This window comes from Eubalaena glacialis, chromosome 15 (assembly GCF_028564815.1).
Source record: "Eubalaena glacialis isolate mEubGla1 chromosome 15, mEubGla1.1.hap2.+ XY, whole genome shotgun sequence".
Lineage (NCBI taxonomy): Eukaryota > Metazoa > Chordata > Mammalia > Artiodactyla > Balaenidae > Eubalaena > Eubalaena glacialis.
This window is the reverse complement of record NC_083730.1, coordinates 84,983,186-85,007,463: the sequence shown is the minus strand read 5'-3', so window position 1 is coordinate 85,007,463 and position 24,278 is coordinate 84,983,186. Positions and strand designations below refer to the sequence as shown.

Sequence of the window (24,278 nt, the reverse complement as noted above, 5' to 3'; positions counted from 1 at the left end):
ACATTACAGGTAAGATTGAAGCACTGATCTTATTCCCTCCCTTCCAGCAGTAATTAAACTACCATGAGTTCAGTATTTATCATTCTCATGCTCTAGCTCTTTAAAAGTTTTTTGCCCCCCTGTTTGACAGACTAAAATAGGGAATTAAAAATCCAGGTAGTCATCATTATTAAAAATTAAAATTTGCTAAGTGGGGCTTCCTTCCTTTTCCCATGCTTTTACTGTCTGAATTACGAAAGATATTTCTAGGATCCCAAGTACAAAGAACTGGAGCCAGTTTGATTCTTGGCCAATAGCCTGTGAATGTGGGCTCAGCTTCAAAGCTGCAGTTGACGTCTGAGGAGAGGAACAAGATAGAGAACCCTGATTCTTGGCAGGCTTAAGTGGGCCCTTCTTCTGAATTGGAATCTCCAGAGGAGGGGCTCAGGAGTCTGCAGTGTTAAACTGGTGGTTCTTTTGATCAGGCAAGTGATTTACTGTGCTGGTTCTTAAACCTGTTTTAATTATCAGCATCACCTGGAAAGTTTTTGAAAAACAGGTGTCTGGTTTCATAGTTAGCTTACCAAATCAGAGTCTTTCTAGGTAGAACACAAACAGAACTTTCCAGGTGAGTCAGATGATTAGCCACTTTGGGGAAACCTTGGATGGAGGGGTGCTCAAACTGACTTATTTTCACTTCACAAATTTCCCCCAAAGTGCAGTAGGAAAAATAAAATGGACCTTCTGTATGAGATGGATTTTTGGTACCTTGCAGTGGCAGGGGGGCAGTCACTACCTGCTGATTGTGACGCTCTGCACCCCACCTCTCTTGTTTCTGTAGTTGCTGCTCTGTGTGTCTGTGACTTGTCTCCAGCACTGTGTGATGTCAACTGCTGTTGTGATCCTGATTGCAGCTCCGTGGATTTCAGTGTCTTTTCTGCCTGCTCAATCCCAGTTGTCATGTAAGTTTGTGACACATGCAGGTTTGACAAAATTGGACCAAGATTATAAAATTTGGGGACAGAAAGTGAAAACTCTCCCAGGCTGAAAAACCCAAACCTGATTTTCTGAATTTTGCATCATTCAGAAGTCATGCTGTCCAAACCAATATGTAGAAGAGTGTCTATCCTTTATTTGCATCCAGCCAGATGATAGCTCAGGCAAAAGAGAAGAGAGAGTGTACTTTTTACAAAGGGTATAATGAAATCTCTGTGTTCAGATATTGAATTACGTTTCACTGTGATTTGTAAACAGATAAGGTGTCACATTTTTGTATCTGTGAATTAGTCTCCTGTATAGCCTAGGGTGAAAAGTACAGTTTAATTTTACAGCTTTTGTTGTAGACATAATACTTGTAACAAAAAATTAAATAGATAGGAAAGCTTTGTTTATACTTTCCTGATGGACAAATCTACCAGGAATTCTCACAGTTCACATTGTCTAGGAGAATAATGGAAAATGACATTCCCAATCGATTATAAGGTAAAGAAATAATCTCTTCTGATTTATCTGCTTCTCATAATTCAGATAAAATAGCAGCACTTAGGAGAGGTTAGAGGTTAATTTATTCAGGATGGGACCAATTTATTATTCAGAGATAGCTAATTTACATTTAGTCTTGTATCAAGTTTTAGCGATTGAAACTTGATAGGTTGAATGCTTTTTGGAAGTGTGATGTGTTTTTCTCATGGGAAACTATTTTATTGACCAATGGGAAATTGAATCTACTTCTGATATTGTAAAAATGCTTGGAGCATGGGGTGTTGTAGTCAGATTATTTTTCTGGCTAGCTGGACTACATTGTGGTTCAGTCTTTGTTGAAAATCATTCTGTTTTCCTGTCTTAGTAAGTACCAGGAGCCTGAGAGTGAGGTATCTGCTCCGATTTGAGATCATTATTTAGAATGTAATTGTTTAAAAAAAATTAGCCAGTACTGTAATTTTAGATATAGACTATTTAGAATGAGGGTCAACCAGCTTTTTTCTGTAAAAGGCCACATAATAAATATTTTAAGCTTTGCAGGCCATAATGGTCTCTGTTGCAACTTCTCAACTCTGCCATTGTTGAGCAAAAGCAGTATCAACAATATGTAAATGAATGGGCATGACTACGTTTCAGTAAAACTTATTTACAAAATTAGGTGTGGTTTGTGGACCTCATGGTTTAGAAGTTAGAGCTGAATTCGTAGTGCCCTCAGGAGAGGACCTCAGAATTTTTTGAGTTAGTTTTGCTTGTGACTTTCTCCTGAATATGAAGTGTAGAAATACTGAAATCAAAACTAATAGTCCTAATTAGTTGTGTGTTCCTGTTATGTAGATTCCAACTCATAAAAAGTTTATTTACATTTGCTGAACTGTCATCAGCTAGTCCTATCATCCAATAACTTGTAAATTTATTGTTAAGATTATTGGATTAATGTCTGTTTTCCTCATTAGATGTAAGCTTCTTGAGAGTAAGAATTATCTTTTATATACCATTTACCACTAGTGCCTAGCACAGCTCCTGCCACATAGTTGGCCCTCATTAAAAATGAGTTAAATGGATGAATGAATTTCTCCCCTCCACCCCTAACTGACCCTCAAGTATCCCCTTTTGACTTTCTCTACCCAGTCAGAAACCCAGGCCAGAAACCTGGAGGCTACCCTGACTCCTGTCTCTTCCTTGCCTTCTCACATCTAAGCCGTCTTTCACATCTCACCATGCCTTTCTTGAGCCCTCCTGTGTGCCAGTACCAGGGATTTAAAGACAAGTTAGACATGGTCCTGCCTTCAAAGAGCTCATGAGTAAGGGAGACAGATGAGTGGATGGCAGTTTCTGCCCCAGACACTAGGAGAACTCAGAGGAGTGGCATCTAACCCAGACAGTGGGAGTAGCGAGGTCTTTCTAGAAAATAACTGAGCTGGGTTCTGAAGACAAGTAGAAGTTGGCCAGCGCGGAATCAGGAAGGGCATTCCAGGCCGAGGGAGCTGCATGGGGGTGAAGGAGTACAGCCTGTTGCCTTAACTGCAGGTAACTCAGCATGGCTAGGGAAGGGTGGAGCCAGAAGAGTGTGGGGAATGGCAGGGGTCAAATTCTGAGGGGCCTTGTGTGTATGCTGAGGGGTTTGGATTTTTCCTGAATTCTTCAGGGGGCCGGGAAGTGAGGTGATCAGATTCCCAACTTAATAAATTCAGCAGCAGCATGGACAATAGATCACAGGGGCCAGGCCTGGTAACAGGGAACCAAGTAGGAAGCTATTGCAGATGAGGATTAATAGGTGCCCTCTCTTTTACCCCAGAAGGTTATGACAGTGGGACTAAAGAGAAATGTACGGATGTGATACTGATTCACTGCACAGGATTCGAGAGGTGCCTGACTCGAAGGGGAGGGGTGAAGAGTCCCATTCTGCTGAGTTGTCTTTTACGATTGCCCTCATATTTATCCATTCCTACTTCCTTCCTCTTCATAAGCTCACGCCTCAACTTATCACTCACTTCCTAAAGAACCTTCAAAAACTCTCATTACCTACAGAATCCATAACCTGGATTCATATCCATCCCAGCCTCTTTCAGATCTTATTTCCTACTAACCCCATCTGGTATCTACCATCCAGCCCACCTTTGGTACTCTGTTTTCCAAATACCATCAGTACATTACCCATCCTTGGCCAATGCCATTCTTGTACTTGGATTAGTGTCCCACTCCCTTTCTGTCTAATTCCTACTCATCCTTTAAGGCCCAGTAGGACTCGTAGATTTTTCAGTGCTGGATCTTTTCTTATTAATACTGCTCACGGTTTTTCAAAAATATTCTTTATGCCTACAATAACAACTGATATACCATTAGAACTATACAGAGCATTTGGAAAAGAGGCCAGTTACAAAATAAATCAATACCCCAGCAATAAACAGTCAAAAAATATAATGGAAATGGATTCTATTCATAACACCAGTAGAAATTTAATATAGTTAGAATTAAACTTAACTATTCAGAATTTTTGTGAAAAAAAACTTCAAAATATAGTGAGACATAAAACATTTGAATAACTGGAGAGATACAGTCTGCGTAGTGGGATGGGAAGAATCATTACTTATACATTTCAATTTATTATAATGTAATTCTAGTCAGATGGGAGAGGGATAATGTGTCAAAATGATTCTAAAATTCATCTGGAAGAATAAACAGAACAGCCAAGACGTTATTGAATAAGAAGAGCAAACTACTAGGTTTAAAACAGTTGTAACACTATAATAATGAAAATAATGTGTATTAATTCAAGACAGATTAGTAGGTCATTGGAAGAGAATAGAAAGGCCAAAAATCAGTTGTGTGTACTGATTTTACACCAGCTAATTTTTTAAAAAAGTATTATGTTTTTTTCTGGGGCTTCCCTGGTGGCGCAGTGGTTGAGAATCTGCCTGCCAATGCAGGGGACACGGGTTCGAGCCCTGGTCTGGGAAGATCCCACATGCCGCGGAGCGACTAGGCCTGTGAGCCACAGTTGCTGAGCCTGCGTGTCTGGAGCCTGTGCTCCACAACGAGAGAGGCCGCGATAGTGAGAGGCCCGCGCACCATGGTGAAGAGTGGCCCCCACTTGCCACAACTAGAGAAAGCCCTCGCACAGAAACGAAGACCCAACACAGCCATAAATAAATAAATAAATAAATAAATAAATAAAAATAAAAAAAAAAAGTATTATTTTTTTTCTACTTACGTATTTAATGTAAATATGGTATTTCATCTCTGTGGAGTAAAGTTTGGATCGTTCAGTAAATGATGTAGGATGATTATTTAAAAACAAAAAACATTAGGTTCCTGCTTCATAGCATTACATCGAAGTAAATTACCAAGAGATTGAAACGTTAGAAAAAAATTAATGAGCAAATGAAAAATATAGGTGAACATTTATTAATCTTGGGTTAGGGAATGTCTTTTAAGCATAAACCCAAAGGCAAACTATAAAAGAAAGATTGACAACTTCATTAGTTTAAAAAAATCAGGTACTTCACTGGTGGCACAGTGGCTAAGAATCTGCCTGCCAACGCTGGGGACACAGGTTTGATCCCTGGCCCAGGAAGATCCCACATGCCGCAGAACAACTAAGCCCGTGCACCACAACTACTGAGCCTGCACTCTAGAGCCCACGAGCCACAACTACTGAGCCCACGTGCCGCAACTACTGAAGCCTGCTCGCTCTAGGGCCCGCGTGCTTCAACTACTGAAGCCCATGCACCTAGAGCCTGTGCTCGGCACCAAGAGAAGCCACTGCAATGAGAAGCCCGTGCACCGCAACGAAGGGTAGCCCCCGCTCGCCACAAGTAGAGAAAGCCCACATGCAGCAAGGAAGACCCAACGCAGCCAAAAAAAAAAAAAAAAAAAAAATATATATATATATATACATATATACATATATGTATATATATATGGGGTCTTTTAAGTCAATGAGAAGATAAATGTTCTAATAAAAAATGGTCAACTTACTGAAGAATAAATACCAGTGAGCAGTAACTGTATGGAAAAATATTTAACCTCACTAGTAAAAGAGAAAATTCAAACTTAAACAATGAGATAACAAGCTTTTGCCCATGAAATTGGCAGAGGGTAAAAACTGAATGATAATATCCAATCTTGGCAAGAGTACAGGAAATACGCGCTCTTATTACTACGGTGTTGGTGAGGATGCATCTTGCCTTTCTGGAAGGCGATCTGGCAGTATGTCTCAGAAGCCTTAAATTATGTGTACCTACCTTTTGACCCAGCAATTCCACTTGAGAAGATACGACCTAAGGAAATAAATGGTGATATTAATAAAAATGTATGTACAAGGATGTCATTATAGCATTATATATAATTGGGGAAAATTAGAAACAGCCTAGATCAACAGTAGAGGATTGGTTAAAAAAATTGGGAGTATCTTAATAAATTGGTATACAATGAAGCTATTTAGTATAATAATACAAAAACATATTTGATGATATGGGAAATATTGGGCACTATATATTAAGTGAAAAAAGCCTTAAAGCAGTATGTAATATGATCTCATTTTTGTTATATCTCTATGCCATATCTGTATCAGTATCAAATAGATTAGGGTTTGTTAAGTCTGGGATTGGTTGAAGACTTATCTATACCGTAACTTCTAAGCCCCGAAACTTCCAGATGACGTTACATTTTCTCATTCTCACAATCCTTTGTGAAGACAGCTTTATTCTAAAGACTAGGAATTTTGGATCCATTCTGGGTACTTATAAACAATCTGAAGTTCTGCAAAATTTTATGTAATTGATTCTGTCAGAGTTTGCAAGGTTCATTTACGTCAAAATTATACTCTGATCTATATTCCATACTTGACAAGATTTTCTTAAAGGTGATTCTAGTTGTCTTCATATTTTCACTGTTAGAGGAAGAAGTTTAAAATGCCGAACAATTTAACACTGAATAAACTAAGTAAAAGTGGGTTCAATACTAACATCGCGCTTTTGTAAATATCCTCCATGTAGTTGTTAACATAGTACAGTGCAAGCATCTGACAGTTTTAAAATAATCTCGCTAAGATTGTGTGCATTCGCCTTAAAACTTTGTCTTATTATTTTTTTAATTTTCAGGGGTGATAGTCAGTTTTGTAGTCAAAAAGCAGCCACCTATTCATTGAATTTTACAGCAGACCCACCTCAGAGAGTATTTAAACTTGTTGACCAAATCAATCCATCTATTTTCTGCATTCACATTACAAACTGTAAGTATTTGATGGTGATATACTTTGTGAAACTCTGAAAATTTTTTTCTTTTAGAAGTTCTTTTATGGAAAAATGTCCCATTGTTAGATTTCAAGCAGTTATTCTGTGGTTTGGCTAGAGTTTGTCTTGAGCCCATTCCACAGACAACTGCAAGTAACTTTATAAACCTGTGGCCATGCACGTTTTCTTTAATTGTGCTTGTGTAGTTATCTTTTGAAATCTCATACTTTATTTCAAAGGTGTTTATAATATGTAGACATGGATAGGAATCTAGATTTATTTAGGGGTGGGTGTGTGTGTGTGTGTGTGTGTGTGTGTGTGTGTGTGTGTGTGTGTGTTTTGCTTTATTTCCTCCTGATTTAATAGTTAGGAATCAGGTTCAGCTTTGATTTCAAGTTCCCTTTTTCTCTTTTATTTTTACTAAGAATATTTGCATGAAAACAGGATCTTTATTTTTATCTGAGCATTTAGCTCAGTTAGGTGTCTAGTTCCAAAGTACATGTGAGTCTAAAATGTTATCAAGATATCAAAGATCAGAGACACATTTATGGTTTTATCAAACTTTATTGTCTTTTCAGAGTGTCTGTATATTTTGGTTTTGTTCCTTTGCACTTGAAAATTTAGGCGATTGCTCTGTGATTTGTAATCTGAGGTAATGACTGGTCAGTCATTGTCATGTTCTCTGACATAACAGGGCCAGTGAACATACCAGCCTGTTCCCTCCTCCTCCCACCTCTCATGTACAGGGCACATTATCCTCCTGGGCTTTGGAGGTGGCTGTGTGAGGGTAGAAACAGGGTCTTTCATTCCCATAGCCATCTGGGGAGAGTTGCCCCTTAGAGGTTTATGCAGCAGATGCCTCAGTCCATGGGCCAGAGAAAGAGATTGATTATTATTGGTTTCTGTTGTGCTCTTTACCTGTAGGCTTTAGAAACTATTGCTTCCACCATAGAGAAAGATCCTATTTATTTAATAAGATTAAAGAAATCTTGGGGAAAGTGAATATAAAAAGAGACACTTTAATGTCTTCACATCAGCCTTAATGCTACTGAAAGTTGTTTCCAAAATACTACATATGTTATATATACTATACATGTTATATTTTATACTGATCTAAAATGTTTTTTCTAAAAACAGATAAACCTGCATTATCCTTTATTAATCCAGAAGTGCCTGATGAAAGCAATTTTGATAAATTGATGAAAACATCTGATGGTTTTTCATCGAATGCAGAATCAGATGTTTCCTTGACAACCAAACCGGATGCTCCAAATACTGCAAAATACGAGGTGAGCCAGGAACTTAAGTCCACTCATCCCGTCACAGATGTCTTGTCTTTGTAAGTTAACTTTTCAGTATGTTCCCAGTAAACCGGCTTTCCTGAGACATAGAATTCATGTTATAAACTAAAAAACTTAACGTGCGTGCCTATAGATCAAAGATCATGAAAATTAAACTTGAGTAGTTGAATTCTAACATAGGGTTTTGAGGCATTTATTCTGTGGTAAGCTTGCATTTGTCTCTGCAGAATTTTTTCTTCCTTTCCACCTCAAAAGATGCAGCAAAGTGCTTTTTTCTTTGCAAAAAAAAAAAAATTTGCAAAAATTTGTAAAGATGCAAATTTTATGCATCTTCCCATGTCACTATAAAAGTTACCATTTCTTGAGAATTTCCCATGTGCCAGGCACTGTGCAGAGCTTTTCAGACATCACTGCATACAACCCTGGGAAGGATATGTCATTGTCTCCATTTAAGTGATGAGGAAAACATAGGTATAGGAAGGAGCTAGTGTTGGAGCTATATTTTACTGGTACAAAGTATTCTTTCCATGGATGTGTCGTTATTTATTATTGAGTCATTCCACTATTTAACAGACATTCGTTTCTAGTTTTTGCTATTATAAATAATCCACAATAAACATTCTTATAGGTACATATATATATATATATATATATATATTTTTTTTTTTTTTTTTTTTTTGGCTGTGTTGGGTCCGTTGCTGTGCACGGGCTTTCTCTAGTTGCAGCGAGCGGGGGCTACTCTTCATTGCGGTGCGCGGGCTTCTCATTGCGGTGGCTTTTCTTGTTGCAGAGCATGGGCTCTAGGCGTGTGGGCTTCAGTAGTTGTGGCACGCAGGCTCAGTAGTTGGGGCTCACGGCCCTGGAGCGTGTGGGCTTCAGTAGATGGGGCACATGGGCTCAGTAGTTGTGGCTCTTGGGCTCTAGAGTGCAGGCTCAGTAGTTGTAGCACACAGGCTTAGTTGCTCCGTGGCATGTGGGATCTTCCTGGACCAGGGCTCAAACCCGTGTCCCCTGCTTTGGCAGGGGGATTCTTAACCACCGCTCCACCAGGGAAGTCTCTAGATACATATATTTTTGTCTGATTAAATCCTTAGGATATGTTCCTATAAACGGGTTAACTTGGTCAAAATGAATGGGAATTTAAAATACCGATACCAGATTGCTCTCCAGAAAGATTGCAGGAATTTATACTCCCAGCTCTAGTGAAGGACAGGGCTTGTTTCCCCCTTGCTGGCACCTGTGTCAGCTTCTTACATACCCTTCCAGTGGAATAGAAATAAAATTGCCTAGAATAAAAAAGCCTGCAAATGCAGTAACATGCATACACAGAAACACACATCCTTAAAAGGAAAAGGGTGGGACAGCTAGGGGTAAGCTCCCTGCGGACAAGGACCACATCTGTTTTTTAATCACCCCTGTGTTCCCGATGCCTGCAGTGCTGCCTGTCACATAGTAGGTGTGCAGTAAGTGTTGAAGGAGTGCCTTAGTAGCACCATGACAGCTGTTGGTTGTTCTGTTTGCAGTATGGGGTTCATCTGCAGACTTCACATTCATTTCTGAGATTTCCTTCTCCCCTTACATCATCTCTGTGCACCGATGATAACCCTGCAGGTAAGAGAGTGGGCACTTTTCTTCCTCTCTGCAAACAGAGTTTGTTCTTAGTTTATATTTATAGTAGTCATAATTAAACAGACTTCGTAACTAGAAACAGAGAGTCTTAGAGTTGAAAGAGGCCTCAAAGGTTGTATAGTTCAGTTTCCCACCCAGTGCCGGAATCTTTTCTACAACATGCAGTCACTGTTTGAGCACTTGTAGTGATGGGGAACTCACTACCTGTAACCAGCTCATTAAGTTGTTTAACTCTTCCAGTTGTTGGAAAGTTCTTTTTTTAAAAAAATATTTATTTATTTATTTGGCTGCAGCAGGTCTTAGTTGCGGCATGCAGGATCTTTTAGTTGCGGCACGTGGGATCTAGTTCCCTGACCGGGGATGGAACCCGGGCCCCCCTGCATTGGGAACGTGAAGTCTTAACCACAGGACCACCAGGGAAGTCCCTGTTGGAAAGTTCTTTCCTCACTGGAGCTAAAGTTTGTCAGTAGCTAACACTGATTAACTGTATGCTGGGTATTGTGTTAAGCGCTTGCATGTGTTTTTTCCATGTGATCCTTACAATGATCCTCTAAGGGAGGGTTGTTTTCATTCTTTAGATGAGGAAACTGAGAAACGTTCAGTTTCTTACTCAGGCGGTGGTGGAGCAGGGATACAACCCATGCAGCTGCCTCCCATGGGTCCTGCTTCTCCTTCAGGAGCATCATAGACTCCATGGAGTAACCCTCTTGGCAGTGGAAGGGAATAGGCCTGGCTCTCCAGTCCTTAGCCAGCCTCACTATGCAGAAACCTGCTAAGCCGTGGATGATAGCATGTGGCCTAATGAAGCAACACTTGCTACACAAAGGAAAATGTGTTCTATTGAATAGATGCTTAACCTTGCTCACACAAAGGAACAGTGTAAATTAAAACGAAACTGAGGGACTTCCCTGGTGGCGCAGTGTTTAAGAATCTGCCTGCCAATGCAGGGAACACGGGTGTGAGCCCTGGTCCGGGAAGATCCCACATGCCGCGGAGCAACTAAGCCCGTGCACCACAACTACTGAGCCTGCGCTCTAGAGCCCATGAGCCACAACTACTGAGCCCGTGTGCCACAACTACTGAGGCCCGTATGCCTAGAGCCTGTGCTCTGCAACAAGAGAAGCCACCACAATGAGAAGCCCGCGCACCGCAACGAAGAGTAGCCCCCGCTTGCTGCAACTAGAGAAAGCCCGCGGGCAGCAACGAAGACCCAATGCAGCCAAAAATATTAATGAGAAAAAAAAAAACAAAACTGAGATACCGTTTCCACCTAATGGATTGGCAAAGCGTAAAGAAATTTAAGGCTGTGGATAAGTAGGCACTTGTCTATATTGCTGGTGGGACTAAAAATTGGTACGGCCTCTGTGAAGAGCACTTTGGCATTATGTATCAATATTGCAAATGAATATGCCCTTTGACCTAGCTTTTCTACTTCTAGGAGTTGGTCCTACAGAAACTCTGGCCCACATGCAAAACAATAGATTGCAGCATTATTATAGCAAAGCTTGAGACAGCTTCCATTAGTGGGGAACTGGTTGAATAAATTATGGCATGTCTGTAATAGAATACTAATTCTCCCTAAAAAGAGTAGGAGGAAGCTCTTCATGTACTGAGATAGACTGAACTCCAAGATACATTGTTCAGTGAAAAAAACAAAGGGCAGAATATATATTGTGAATTTGTTTCCAAAAAGGGAAAGAAATACTAAAAAAGAAAAAAATTTATATATATATACACACACACACACATACATACATACATACATACATATATATATACACACATGCTTTTATTTGCATAAGATATTTCGAGAAAGATACACAAGAAACTTCATGCTGACTGTCTCTGGGGAAGGGAGCTGGTGGTTGCTGGGGGACAAGGGTTGGGGGGAGACTTCTCTCAATATCTTTTTGTGCCTTTTGCATTTTGAATCATGTGAATGTATTATGTATTTGAAAAATAATTTTTTAAACCCTATATTAAGCATATTATATGTCATAACTTTGCAGTTTTACTTAGATTACAATTTTTTAGTTACTGTTGGACAGTTAAAATTTTTCTTGTTTTTAAAATTTTTTTTCCCTTTCCCTTGGGAATGCTACGATTTCCAGCATTTCTGGTTAACCAAGCTGTTAAGTGCACCAGAAGGATAAATTTGGAACAGTGTAAAGAAATTGAAACCCTGAGCCTGGCTTATTACAGCAGCCCTAAAATTTTGAGGGTAAGAATTATTTTGAAGTGAAACTTGATTCATTGGGTTTATTTTCTGTTCTTTGTACCCTTTTACAATATGATAAGTAGAGCATCATTTCAATACATGATTGACACTCAAAATTTTTCTTCTCCAGTTCTTTGGTATACTGATACCAAAGATATTGAAATAATCACTTAAAATAATTTTTATTTTTATCTAGTTAGCTCATATTTTGCTTTCTTCTTTTTTTTTTTTTTTTGCTTTCATTCATTTTGATACTCTGTCTCCTGAATTAAAAAGACCTTTTTTAATAACCAAAACCTTTAGAATTATAAAAACATCTTAATGTCTGTCACGGAAATGATCATGTTAGCACCAAAAAGTTATCTTTCTGGTTGGCAGATGAAATAAGCGTCCAGGAAAGGACAGGAAATAGGTTTGCTGGAGAAGAAGAGGCCCCCGTGTGAAGAGGCCCCTTCTTCCTGGTTACGGTGACTGAAGCCTGAACTGTATAGATGAGAGGCCACTGGCCTGCTTGGTGGGTGATGTGAAGGGTTGCCAGGGGAGAAGACATTTTTCTGTGATTAAAAACCATATGATTATTGTGAAAGCCCCCTTCCCCTTCTGATTTCCGGAGTGTGGTGACGGGGGCGTCCATGGCACCTGTATTCATCTGGGCTTCAGTTTTCAGAATCAAGTTTAATCTTTCCTCTCTCTGCCCTTTCCCTCTCCCTCTCTCCTCAAAGTCAGCAATCTATGCCTGTGAATTCTTCCAATTCATGTGACTTCTCACAGTTGTCCTGGAAGCAGTCCCTCAGGCGTGTAGGCACAGTTCTTTTTCAGCTTAGGCCCCCCCCACATGTCCACTCATCCCGCTCCCCATAGCTCCCATTGGCCTAATAGGGCATCTTGGGGTTAGAGAAGTGGGATTGGCGGTGTGGGGACAGGAATGAAGGGAGGTGGAGCCCTTGAGGAAAAGAGCTCCGGCTGTGCTGGGGAGGCAGGAGCCTGGCCTTGAGGGGGCTTGGGCTACAGGCAGGAAGGCCACTTAGGAGACTGGACACTGCCTGGGCAGGCAGTGGTGTACTTCTGATGAGGACAGGTGCAGCGCAAGTGACCAGGAGGATGGGAGCCATGTCTTCCCTACAGTGTTAGGTCACTGATGACCATATGGAAAATACCGCATAATTACACTGAAGCATGGAGGCTTCCTGAGACTAGCTCTGTTGGGCTGGTCTCCTGAGCTCCCAATCTGAAGGAAATGAATATAGAAGGGAAATGTAAAGTTATTATGACACAGATACAAAAATATATAGGTGGCAAGTCTTGATTAAGGAAATTCTGTTTTCCACTTTGAGAAGTCTTTAATAAGATGAATGTGCCCTTTAACCCACGGTCTGAAAAAGCAATAAAAATGCTTCTTTTTGTTGTACTTAACAAAATTTGTTGTTCTTTTTATCTAGGTGCCTGGTTCAGGAACAAAGGTAAGAGTACTTCTTAATGGAATTATTGTCTTACTTCGGAGCGTTTGAAATGAATACACTTATGGTCAGAAGGGTACCTTACTGCCAATAACGAAAACATTTGCCAAGAAGCAAGCAGAAATGAAATAGGGAAACTCCTTAGTAGACCATCCTTTTGCTATCACAAAAGGGTCAGATTTTCAAATTCCTTAGTTTTTGTAGTCCACACTTGTTCATGTTTAAATGACGCAGCTGTCTTGACTGACAATGGGTGTGATTGGCTTCTGTGCTTTCAGGGCATCCCTTGATATCTTCTTGGCCTCTTGTCAGGAGAGCTGGCTAGCTCCCAGGATGCTGTCTGTCCAGTGTAGAAGATAGAAAGAAACCTTTTGCCCAGTGAACGTACACACCTGTGTAGGAGGTGAGCACTCTCAGGGTAGCTTCCAGTATTGAGTTGCAGGTAGGTTCTATTCAAAGCCTTATGGCCCCAGCTCAGGGGCCCTATAGAGCTGTGGTCAGGAGGCCACAGTCTCTTTGCAGATATGTCAGAGAGAAGGATGGTGGATTTACCTCTTACTCTTGGGGCTGCACCCTGTGCCTGCCTGTGAATACAGTCCCCAAGGAGGCCAAGGCAGTGGCCTTGTCATAGTCTCCCAGAGCCTGTGAAATTGGTTGCCCTTGGTTCAAAAGTCAGCTTTGCTGTTGTTTTCTTGTGTGACATATGCCTCAGTCTCCCCAGTTGCAAGTGGATGGTAGGTCTCTGCCCCAGAGGCTTGATGTAAGGCTCGAGGGAGAGAATGCACATGATGTAAGACTCGGTGCTTGGTGCAGCAACTGGCACGCAGGAAGCACTGCGGACAGCAGTACCCACTGTGATTGATTTCATTATGTCTCTGGACACAAACATGTTTGAGGTAGACATTTGGAAAGGAATGGTTGTGTGACTTTGGACTTCACACTACTGTGTGTGGTGGGCCTGGATTTCCTCATCTGTGAAGGTGCTTTCAAACTTATTTCAGTTATAGTGCTTCTTCAAGTGAAAGAAGGGAGAGCCTTCCCTAGTGTGTAACATGGATTGAATCCAAAGCCCCTAGTTGGGGCTTCCCTGGTGGTGCAGTGGTTAAGAATCCTCCTGCCAATGCAGGGGGCACGGGTTCGAGCCCTGGTCCGGGAAGATCCCACATGCTGCGGAGCAACGTAAGCCCGTGCGCCACAGCTACTGAGCCTGCGCTCTAGAGCCCGTGAGCCACAACTACTGAGCCTGTGTGCTGCAACTACGGAAGACCACGTGCCTAGAGCCCGTGCTCCGCAACAAGAGAAGCCACCGCAATGAGAAGCCCGCGCATCGCAACGAAGAGTAGCCCCCGCTCGCCGCAGCTAGAGAAAGCCCGCGCACAGCAACGAAGACCCAGTGCAGCCAAAAACAAATAAATAAAAATAAATTAATTAATTTTTAAAAAAACCCAAAAAACAAAACCCCTAGTTGGAGCAGGGGTGGGCTCAGAAGCCCTTTACCTGCCTGACCTCCCCATCTTTCTCCTTTTTGGTCCCTGTGAGGAACCCTACAGCTCCCAGGGACCCAGTTTGAAAGTCATATAATAGACTAGCTCTCAAATACTTCCAACCACTAAAAAGTGCTTTTATTATAGCATTCAAAGCTTGAACTGTCTGTGGGGATAGCCACCCTGTACGCCATATAGTGTTGGTACTAAGATGGTGCCTAGTAGGTACTGGGCACTCAGTTGGTTATGTGTTAATTGAATGAATGACTAAGGATTGATTCAATCAAGAAGGGAAGACCTATTGTGAGGGATAATAGGACGTTACTCAAAGGCACGTACTATGTGCCAGGCACTGTTCCAAGCGTATGTGTGTCTGCAGTCCTTTAGTTGTCCCAGTGATTCTAGGAGGTAGGTCCTGTTGTTGGCACTCTGGCATGTGAGTCACAAAGAGATGACTTAGCTTGCCCAAGGCTACACAGCAGGGAAGGGGCAGAGCTGGGACAAGAAACCAAGCTGTCTGGCTCCAGAGACCTTATTCTTAACCATGACATTGGACTCGTTCTACTGTGTGCCAAGCCCTGAGTTTGGAAGTTTCACACACGTTCTCTCTTTGTGTCCTATGGCCACACAGTCAGGAAGTGGCAGACTGCGACTTCCAACTCAGATCTGTGTGACACCAAAGCTTGTGCTCCGAAGGATATCAACTAATATCAGGGATGTGTTTAAATTCTTTTAAAATGCAGCTTCCAAGGTCTGTTAGAGGATGAGGAATATAAAAATCAGATCCAGTCTCCCCATTAATAGAAGCCCATTGTGATTGCTTGGAATTATTGTCGATATCTATTGAACCATCAATGAAAGATTGTCATGGCCCTGTAGTTTCATTGTTAAGTATGCTTTAGTTCTTTGCCAGTGGGTAGTTTGGGAATGGGATATGATTGAATAGAACATTCAGGAAACCAGAAGAGCCGTACCATTTTCATTCTTGTGTCTGGTCCAGTGGATGGTGATATACTAGTGCAGTTCTTGCCACTTACACTCATCCATCAGTCTTTACAAAGCCAACTGAACCCTTCGGTGTCTGCCAGCCACACCCACACACCATGGGAATGGCTCCATCAGAGGCTGATATGGAATGGTGTACACATTCTTAGAACACAGTATCATTGCTGAATCAGGGCATTTTCAGATAAAGGAATCCAGGGTTATCTTTTGATGACTTGCTTAAGAGCTAATTAACCGGTAGCATGGGACTCCCTGCGTAACTCTTAAACCCAGTGGTGTGACTTGTTATGCAGAGGACGTTGTGGTGACTGGTGTTGCCCTCCTGCGACTCCATCACGTGACAGCTCATCTTTGCTTCCGAACCACGTCACGTTCTTATATTAGAGGTTTGACTTACAAAGATAGTTGCCGGTCTTCTTGGTCATGGGAGCAGTACATAAGAACTCCTTGTTTATCTATAAAATTACAGCTTAAATACTTAATAATTTTGAATTATAAACAACATAGTACATGGTTGAGGGCAAAGTTCAGAGCAATATGAACAACTAGATACAAGTTAGGTTCCTTCCTAAACAGTGGTTTCTAAGAGCAGGCATTTAGAGCAAACATCAGACTTGTCTCATGGTACGAAGAGGCCAAAATATCTAGAGGTTTGAGCCATTTAAAGGATTGCTTGGTGCTTTGTCACTCTGCTGGCAATGGCCATAAGTGAAAAATGTCCTTTAATAGCATTGGTCTAACCAGGGCTTCCTGATTTTGCTTTAAAAATTTGTCTCTTTTTCTTACCTATGATCCCACCACCCATTGTGTGCGTGTGTAAGGGTGTGTGTAGAAGTTGTGTATAAACTGGGTCAAGCATATATTCAGAGAGGTTGTGGGGCTTTAGGAGGATGGACCCTGGGATTGTGTGAAGAATGTGCACGTGCGTGTATACAGTGAGTGCTTTTATCCGTAGGAGCTGTGGTTTGGAGGTGAGAGTGTATGTGTGCATTTGATGGTGTGATGGGAGTTTGTGTGTATGTGTGTGTGTGTTTGGGATATAATTCACGTACTATAAAACTTACCATTTTAAAGTGTACAATTCAGTGGTTTTTGGTATATTCACAAGGTTATGCAATCATCACCAATATCTAATTCCAGAACATTCTCACCACCCCAAAAAGAAACCCTGTGCTCATTAGCAGTCACCCTTCATTCTACCCAACCTTCTCCCCCAGCCCCTGGCAACCGCTAATCTACTTTCTGTCTCTATGGATTTGCCTATTCTGGACATTTCCTATAGATGGGATCATGTAGTATGTGGTCCTTTGTGTCTGGTGTCTTTCATTTGGCACAGTGTTTTCAGGATTCGTCTATGTTGTAGCATGTGTTAGTGCTTCATTCCTTTTTATGGATGATTCTTTTTATTTATGGTATTCTTTTGTATGGATAGACCACATTTAATTTACCCATTCATCAGTTGATGAATGACAACTGGGTTATTTTTAGTTTTGGGCTATTAAGAATGCAGCTGTGAACATTTGTGTACACGTTTTTGTGTGAACATGTTTCCAGAGGTAATCACTTAACATTTTGGTTATATCCTTCTCAGATATTTTCTTTGTGAATGTATGCATGTGTTTACATATAAATATCTGTGTTTTTGCAAATGTGGATTTCTAGTATGCATATTGTTCTATAGCACGCTTTTCCCTTCTTGGCGGTGTATCTGTGGAGGTGTGTTTCAAGTTTTTCGTTATTTTAATCCATTCACCTCTGTTGTGGTGTGTCTTTAGTAATCCAGGACTTTACTTTGCAGGTCCCTATCACTGTTCAGTCCATCATCATTCAGTCTCTAAATAAAACGCTAACCCGACTGGAAGACACTGATGTATTGAGGCCGCTGGTTCTTGTCGAGGCTGGGCATGATAAAATCTGCACTAACGTCATTCTTGAGGTAGGCGCCCAATTTGGCTTTGAAAGTTTGCTCTGTTTGTGGGCGACTCAAGCTGCGTGGTCCTGAGGGGTAACTGGACGCCCTCCAAAGGGGGCTCTGGCCATCCGATGGTATCACTTTTCTTGTCTTGGCCTCCTACTTCCCTTTATCCTGTCTCATCAGAGGTCGCGTCTTTGTCTCTGAAATAATTGTGTGATTTTTCTCCACAAACCTAGTAACTTATAAGACTACATCAAGATTTGTTGTTGCTGCTGTTGTTGTGTTTTTTTTTTTTTAATATTTATTTATTTGGCGGCGCTGGGTCTTAGTTGCGGCACACAGGATCTTCATTGTGGCATGCGGGATCTTTTAGTTGCAGCATGTGGGCTCCTTTAGTTGCGGCATGCGGGATGTAGTTCCCTGACCAGGGATCAAACCTGGGCCCCCTGCATTGGGAGTGCAGAGTCTTAATCACTAGACCACCAGGGAAGTCCCGCTGCTGTTGTTTTAGCACATTTATCTGCACAGATAGGCTGATTACATTCTGCTCAGACCAGCTGATTTGGAACTTATGTAATTGGTCACAGAAAGGCTTAGATGCCCCTGTCTGTCAGCTGGGGCTGATGCTGAGGTAACACCTCCCATAATCCGATTGGACAGGAGAGAAAAGCTTTAACACGTGGAGAAGTGGGAAAGGATTTGCCTCCTAGATACATGTTTTTTTATTTGAGTTATTAATACAGCTACAGAAATTTATTGGAAACAGGTGTATTTGAAGTATCATTTTGTTTTTTAGGTGAAGTATAGCCTCACGTATACAGATGCAGGTGAGATAATAAAAGCTGATGTCTTTGTTCTTCTGGGAGCGGTTAGCAGTGCAATGGTTCCATTCCAGCAAAAGTTTGAAATTTATTTTATTCAGGTAAGTTTGATCAATTTTGTATAAGTATGTAATTGCCAAGTATAAAGAAATCATGACTTAGTGGGAAAAAAAAATCTCAAATTAGAAGTATTACCACATCTAACCATTTGTATGGAACAAAGGGCTTGCATGTAGCCTGTGGAGTTTGTAATGAAATCAAGCCAGAGTCCTTGTATCTTTTCCATTTGGGAATAAGATTCTCTTCCATGTGAGCTTGTTCTTTTACAGCATGATGTACTCCTACACTCAGCAGATATATTTATAGTTCTGAGTAGGGAGAGAGATTCTTTTATTGGTTGGTAATCCCAGATTTTATTATGAAAACCATTTCATTTTCTCTCTGCCATTTCCTTATTAAAACGAGAATTACTTGGGGCATTTCTGCATTGTCTTTCAGAAAAATACAAAGCCAGTTCCTCTCAGTGGAAACCCTGGTTATGTTGTGGGACTCCCGTTAGCTGCTGGATTTCAGCCTCAGAAGGGATATCCTTTTTGGCACCATAGAGAAGCTTGATTTCCCTGTCCACGTGTGTGGGCCGCACTTCTTATTGCTGAGAGTCCTGAGGGCTGGACTCGCGAGACCAGTCTCGGCCAGAGCTTCCTGTGGGTGGCTCTGCCTGCACAGCAAGTAGGGCTGTGCGGAGCCTGATAGCGTGGAGCAGTACGGCCCAGGAGACTGTCAGTGTCTTACAGTGAAAATCTTAAGACAGAACAGTTGACAGACATTTAGAGGTATTTAATTTTATACTTAAACAGAGACTCTTAAAACAAATTGAGTGATTTTGAAAATTTGGAGTTAATTTTGAAGGGCCAGTTTCTGAGAAGTTTTCTCCTGAGGATGTCCTAATCAAGGAAAATAGTTATAACTATTTTTTGCCTTCTTCTGGGAAATAACTGTCAAAATTCCCGAGACCTAGAGAAAGGGATATTTGGGTCTCTCTCATGTGACTCATGTGACACCATCTCCTAAGAATCAGCTGCTTTAGTACTGGGCAACTCCCTTAACCTTCTGTGAATGTCTGGGATTATGCAGACCACGAACAGATACGGACAACTTACTCTTCTTCGTAGCACAGCTGAGCAAGACTGCTTAGCAATAGCGGGGATCCGGACCCCAGTATTATTTGGTTACAACATGCAATCTGGCTGTAAACTCAGGTAGGAGAGTTACTTGCTTCTGTTGGAGCCTATTTGTGTTGATCAGAAAACAAAGCATTCTTACCCTTCCCATTTTAATCAAACCTCTGCATCAGCTGACAAGCTCATTAGCATTATTATTAGTGGGTAGTAGCAACAGTAACAATAACTTACAATGATGTAGTTTTGGTTTTCTAATTTTAATTCTCATAACCATAAACCATTTATCATGATTCAAAGGAAAGTGTTACAATCCTTTTGCTTATCAAATACGGCAGAGTAAAAATCTCAAGGCTTCGTATGTTTTGTTTCTAAGGTGGCATAGCTCTTGAGTTCACAGCAAAAATATGTTCTCTGAAAGTCCTTCCTGTATTTCTGAATTTTAATATACTCAGCAAAACAAACCCAATGAGAGGCAGCCTGAATGTGATCTGTTTTTAATTTATCTTTTTATTATCAAACATAATGTAAAATGTCAAACAGCTCTTCATGGCTTGTTCTAAAGACAGCAGTTCTTACCTTCATTTCCCCCATCCCAGAGACAATCACTTGCAACTCTTACAGCTGATTTTTTGGAAATTTACCCCCAAATCTTTAAATAACCCACACGTAATGCTACTTCTTGATTTTTTTGGTTTTATGACTTATTTATTTATTTATTTTTAATTTTTTTATTCAAGTATAGTTGATTTATAATTTCAGGTGTACAGCAAAGTGATTCAGTTATATTCTTTTCAGATTCAGATTCTTTTCCATTATAGGTTATTACAACAATTGAACATAGTTCCCTTTGCTATACAATAGGTCCTTGTTGCTTATCTATTTTATTATGACTTTTATTATTTATTGAGTTCCCACTGTGGAAGATGAAGATTTGGCTCTTTCTCCTTTGATCCCCTACCCCACCACCCGCTCACTTCCCATCCTTATGTCTCCCCAGGGTATCTACATCATTATTTTGGTTAGACCAATATTCACCATTTACATTATTCTGATTGCTTTAGACTAGCATTTCTCAAAGAGGGTTCCATGGGATACATTTCCATAACATGTCAGCAGGAGTAAGTCTGTGGTCCAGTATGTTTGGGAAACACCAAATTAAAGTTAAAAACATGATTTCTTACTAAGTAAGCACTTCTCAGAGTCTTCAGTACACCAGTGTACTTCAGGGGGGACATGGGTATGCAATAGTTCCCAAATTTTTGGCCATGGAACCCTTCTTGTACAGAGCCTCTCCATGGAATACAGTTTGGGAAACATTGTTTTGGATTCATCTCCCTGGCCAACCAAGATTTCACAAAGTGAGAGACACTTTAACTTCAAAAAATCCCCTTTTAGAGAGTGAGAAAAGAAACTAGAGAGAATATGCGTGTTGTTGAGGGCTGTAATAACTGCAGGTACGATATCCTATAATCAGAGATGTTACGGGTACTAACACTGTGTTAAGGTGATGCATTTCGCAGATGTAACATAAAGGCTAATACCTTGTCTCTCATTTTTAGTACTTTTTGTGTACCAGAGAAATGTCAAAATAAAATATGACCCTGACACTGATTTTAAAAAAAAACCAAAAAACTGCAGGTCTAAACAATCACCTCATTCAGTTGACCTTGTTTTCTTTCCCAAAAGACTGACCAAAGCTATCACGTGTCGGCTGGTAGCGCAGAAGGTGGAGAGCCTGCTGAAGGGCCAGGGCTTCCCAGATTATGTGGCCCCTTTTGGAAATTCCCAGGCCCAGGATGTGCTGGACTGGGTACCCGTCCACTTCATCACCCAGACGTCCCACATGAAGGTAAAGGGGGAGAAGTTGAAGGCCACATGCTAGTGGTCTCTCCAACCTGCACCTGCCCCTCACTGTGGGGAGGTAGAGGCAGTGGGGGAGCTGGTGGTGGGGGGCTCTGGGTAGGAGCTTGGGCTTTGTCATTAGATGAGCCTGGATCTTGAACACTGATTTTGCCCCTAGTTAGCATTGTCGCCTTTGGCCAGTGGTTTTACAGGTTTGAGCCTCTGTTTCCTCATCTGATAGCTATATTACTGACCTCATGGGCTTGTTGAGAGTTAAATGAGGTAACATTCATGGTGCCTAGTGGTCACTCCATAAATGGAAACCACTGCCAGTCACCATCCTATTCCTTGTTGGTGTTATGTAAGGCCTTCTCTAGGCATCATGATATGATAGGTAAATGTCAGGACTGTTTCAACAAGACTTCCGTCCGCACAGCTGTCCCATCCATTGTTCCCTGGTCTATAAAAGCAGTCCACATGTCAGAGCTTTCAATTCTAAAGTTCCCAGAAGAGTTTAATGGAAGTTGACGTCCTCCAAATAGGTTCTGGATCACGTGTGGTTCTTCTGCCCACCTTTTTCTTTTGTCTCAGCAGTCAGAGTGTGGGCCAGCCCCCGTCACCGCAGGCGTGCTCCCCATCTTATCCTTCAATTGCCTGGCTTTTTCTTGTCACAGTTTCTTCAGGCCTCTCATTACCTGCTTAGCACATTTATAGCATGGGGATAATGGGGGTGAGGACTAGCTCCGATCCCGCCCTCCCCACCGAGTTCCCCTGCAGGGACCCGTGGTTACTCAGTCCCTGCTGTTCAGCTAAGTCTTCTTTTTTTTTTTTTAAATAAATTTATTTTATTTTATTTTATTTATTTTTGGCTGCATTGGGTCTTCATCGCTGCACGTGGGCTTTCTCTAGTTGCGGCGAGTGGGGACTACTCTTTGTTGCGGTGCACGGGCTTCTCATTGCGGTGGCTTCTCTTGTTGCAGAGCACAGGCTCTAGGGGCACGGGCTTCAGTAGTTGTGGCGTGTGGGCTCAGTAGTTGTGGCTCGCGGGCTCAGTAGTTGTGGCTCGCGGGCTCTAGAGCGCAGGCTCAGTAGTTGTGGCTCACGGGCTTAGTTGCTCTGCGGCATGTGGGATCTTCCCGGACCAAGGCTCGAACCCGTGTCCCCTGCATTGGCAGGCGGATTCTTAACCACTGCGCCACCAGGGAAGCCCTCAGCTAAGTCTTGGCTCAGCTCTGCTGCCTCAGTGAACCAGGCAAATTGCTTCTAGTTTCTCAGAGATGGTTAAGACATCCAGTTATTACTTATCCCTCAGAAGGCAAGACATAGGTTGAGGGGAGAGGGGCAGCAGTGCAGACACTAGCACTGCTGGGGTCTGTGCTGGTCGGGGAGCTCAGAGGGCCTGGAACGGGTTTTGTACCAGCCTTCTAGGCAGAGCCGGCACGAGAGCATCTGCTAAGCTCAGTTGATACCAGCTGCGTGTTGCATCTTCTCCTAATAACAGGATATTCTCAAGGATTTTTCAGCTTGCAAATTTCTTAAAAGGCAGTTCTAAGCCAAGGAATTCCACCCGTGCCTTTTTGGCAGGCGCCAAATTTAGCAGGCCTGCTAGCTTTTCATGCCCTAAAGAGATGTATTTTTAAAAACTTTTTATTGTGGAAAAATTTCATACATACACAAAAGTAGAATACTCCAGTGGAACTCCATCTCCCCATTGGGCAGCTTCAACATTATTACATTTGCCAACTGACGAGACTGTAAAGGCAGGAAAGAGGTCTGGAAGGCCCCCTCGCCCATTTTCCCCTTGGGGCTAAGCAAACAGGGGTCCAGGGCAGAGTCCTCAGGCCCAGGTCCCAGTGTCTAGCCTGAACTCGGGCAGCTTCATTGTGGCACCAGTGCTCTCGGTGCAGAGGGAGAGTTAACGTCTTTGACAGCTCTAGACGCCGCCTGTATACCCCGATGTAGCATCTTAATTGCCAACTGATGATATCAGATAAGTGAAAAGGAAGCACTTAAATTTCCTCTAAGTGCATTTTAACATGATATGCAGTCAGGTTTAATTTCTGTCTGTTAATAATACCGTTCTCCCTCTCCCCACTCCCCCTGTGCCAACTTCTCTCCTGAAGTATCTCTGAGGTAGACGTAAACAGGCAGGTGCAGTTAGAGCTGTTAAGGCCCTGGAGGTTCCACAGTTGGGTATTGGGGTTACCACAGCTGCCAGGTAATGCTGGCCTGTTTAGAGATGGGAAGGGATGGAAAAATTATGCTTTAGGTGTTAAAATATTTTTGGAGCATTGAGTACTTTAAAATATGTGCTTTTTCTAAGCTGTTTTTATCTGAACTTATAGAGTCTATTCATCCTCTTGTTCAGAACATTTTGTAATATGTGAAACATTTTATAATTAAAACTCTGAACTGCAGATTAAGTTTGACTTGAGGTTGTTTAATACTCAGATTGATTAATGGCATTTTGTTTTGCAGGATTCTTGCCAGCTCCCAGTGGCTTTGGCTATAGAAGTGAAGTGGACTAAATATGGATCCTTATTGAACCCACAGGCTAAAATCGTCAATGTAACTGCAAATCTGATTTCATCCTCGTTTCCTGAGGTAGGCCTAATTTTAAAGGTATAGGTTAAGACACGAGTCCAGACAAAACTCAACTGTGATAGGTGAAATTTATTTTGTAAAAAAGATAATTAAAATTTAAATAATCTGGATTCTTAAAACAATTTA

General features: G+C 41.6%; 1 protein-coding gene across 1 annotated transcript in view; it reads left to right on the top strand.

The window, feature by feature from the left end:
* Positions 1-24,278, top strand: part of TCTN1 (tectonic family member 1) — a 28,075-nt gene that overhangs the window by 2,306 nt on the left and 1,491 nt on the right. Inside the window, exons 2-13 of the mRNA XM_061169742.1 lie at positions 821-941; positions 6,564-6,694; positions 7,833-7,984; positions 9,520-9,607; positions 11,737-11,846; positions 13,283-13,303; positions 17,588-17,725; positions 18,501-18,626; positions 19,024-19,109; positions 19,644-19,784; positions 21,393-21,555; positions 24,027-24,152. Of these exons, the coding sequence (XP_061025725.1) occupies positions 821-941; positions 6,564-6,694; positions 7,833-7,984; positions 9,520-9,607; positions 11,737-11,846; positions 13,283-13,303; positions 17,588-17,725; positions 18,501-18,626; positions 19,024-19,109; positions 19,644-19,784; positions 21,393-21,555; positions 24,027-24,152 (1,403 nt within the window). The remainder of the gene's footprint in view (positions 1-820; positions 942-6,563; positions 6,695-7,832; positions 7,985-9,519; positions 9,608-11,736; positions 11,847-13,282; positions 13,304-17,587; positions 17,726-18,500; positions 18,627-19,023; positions 19,110-19,643; positions 19,785-21,392; positions 21,556-24,026; positions 24,153-24,278) is intronic.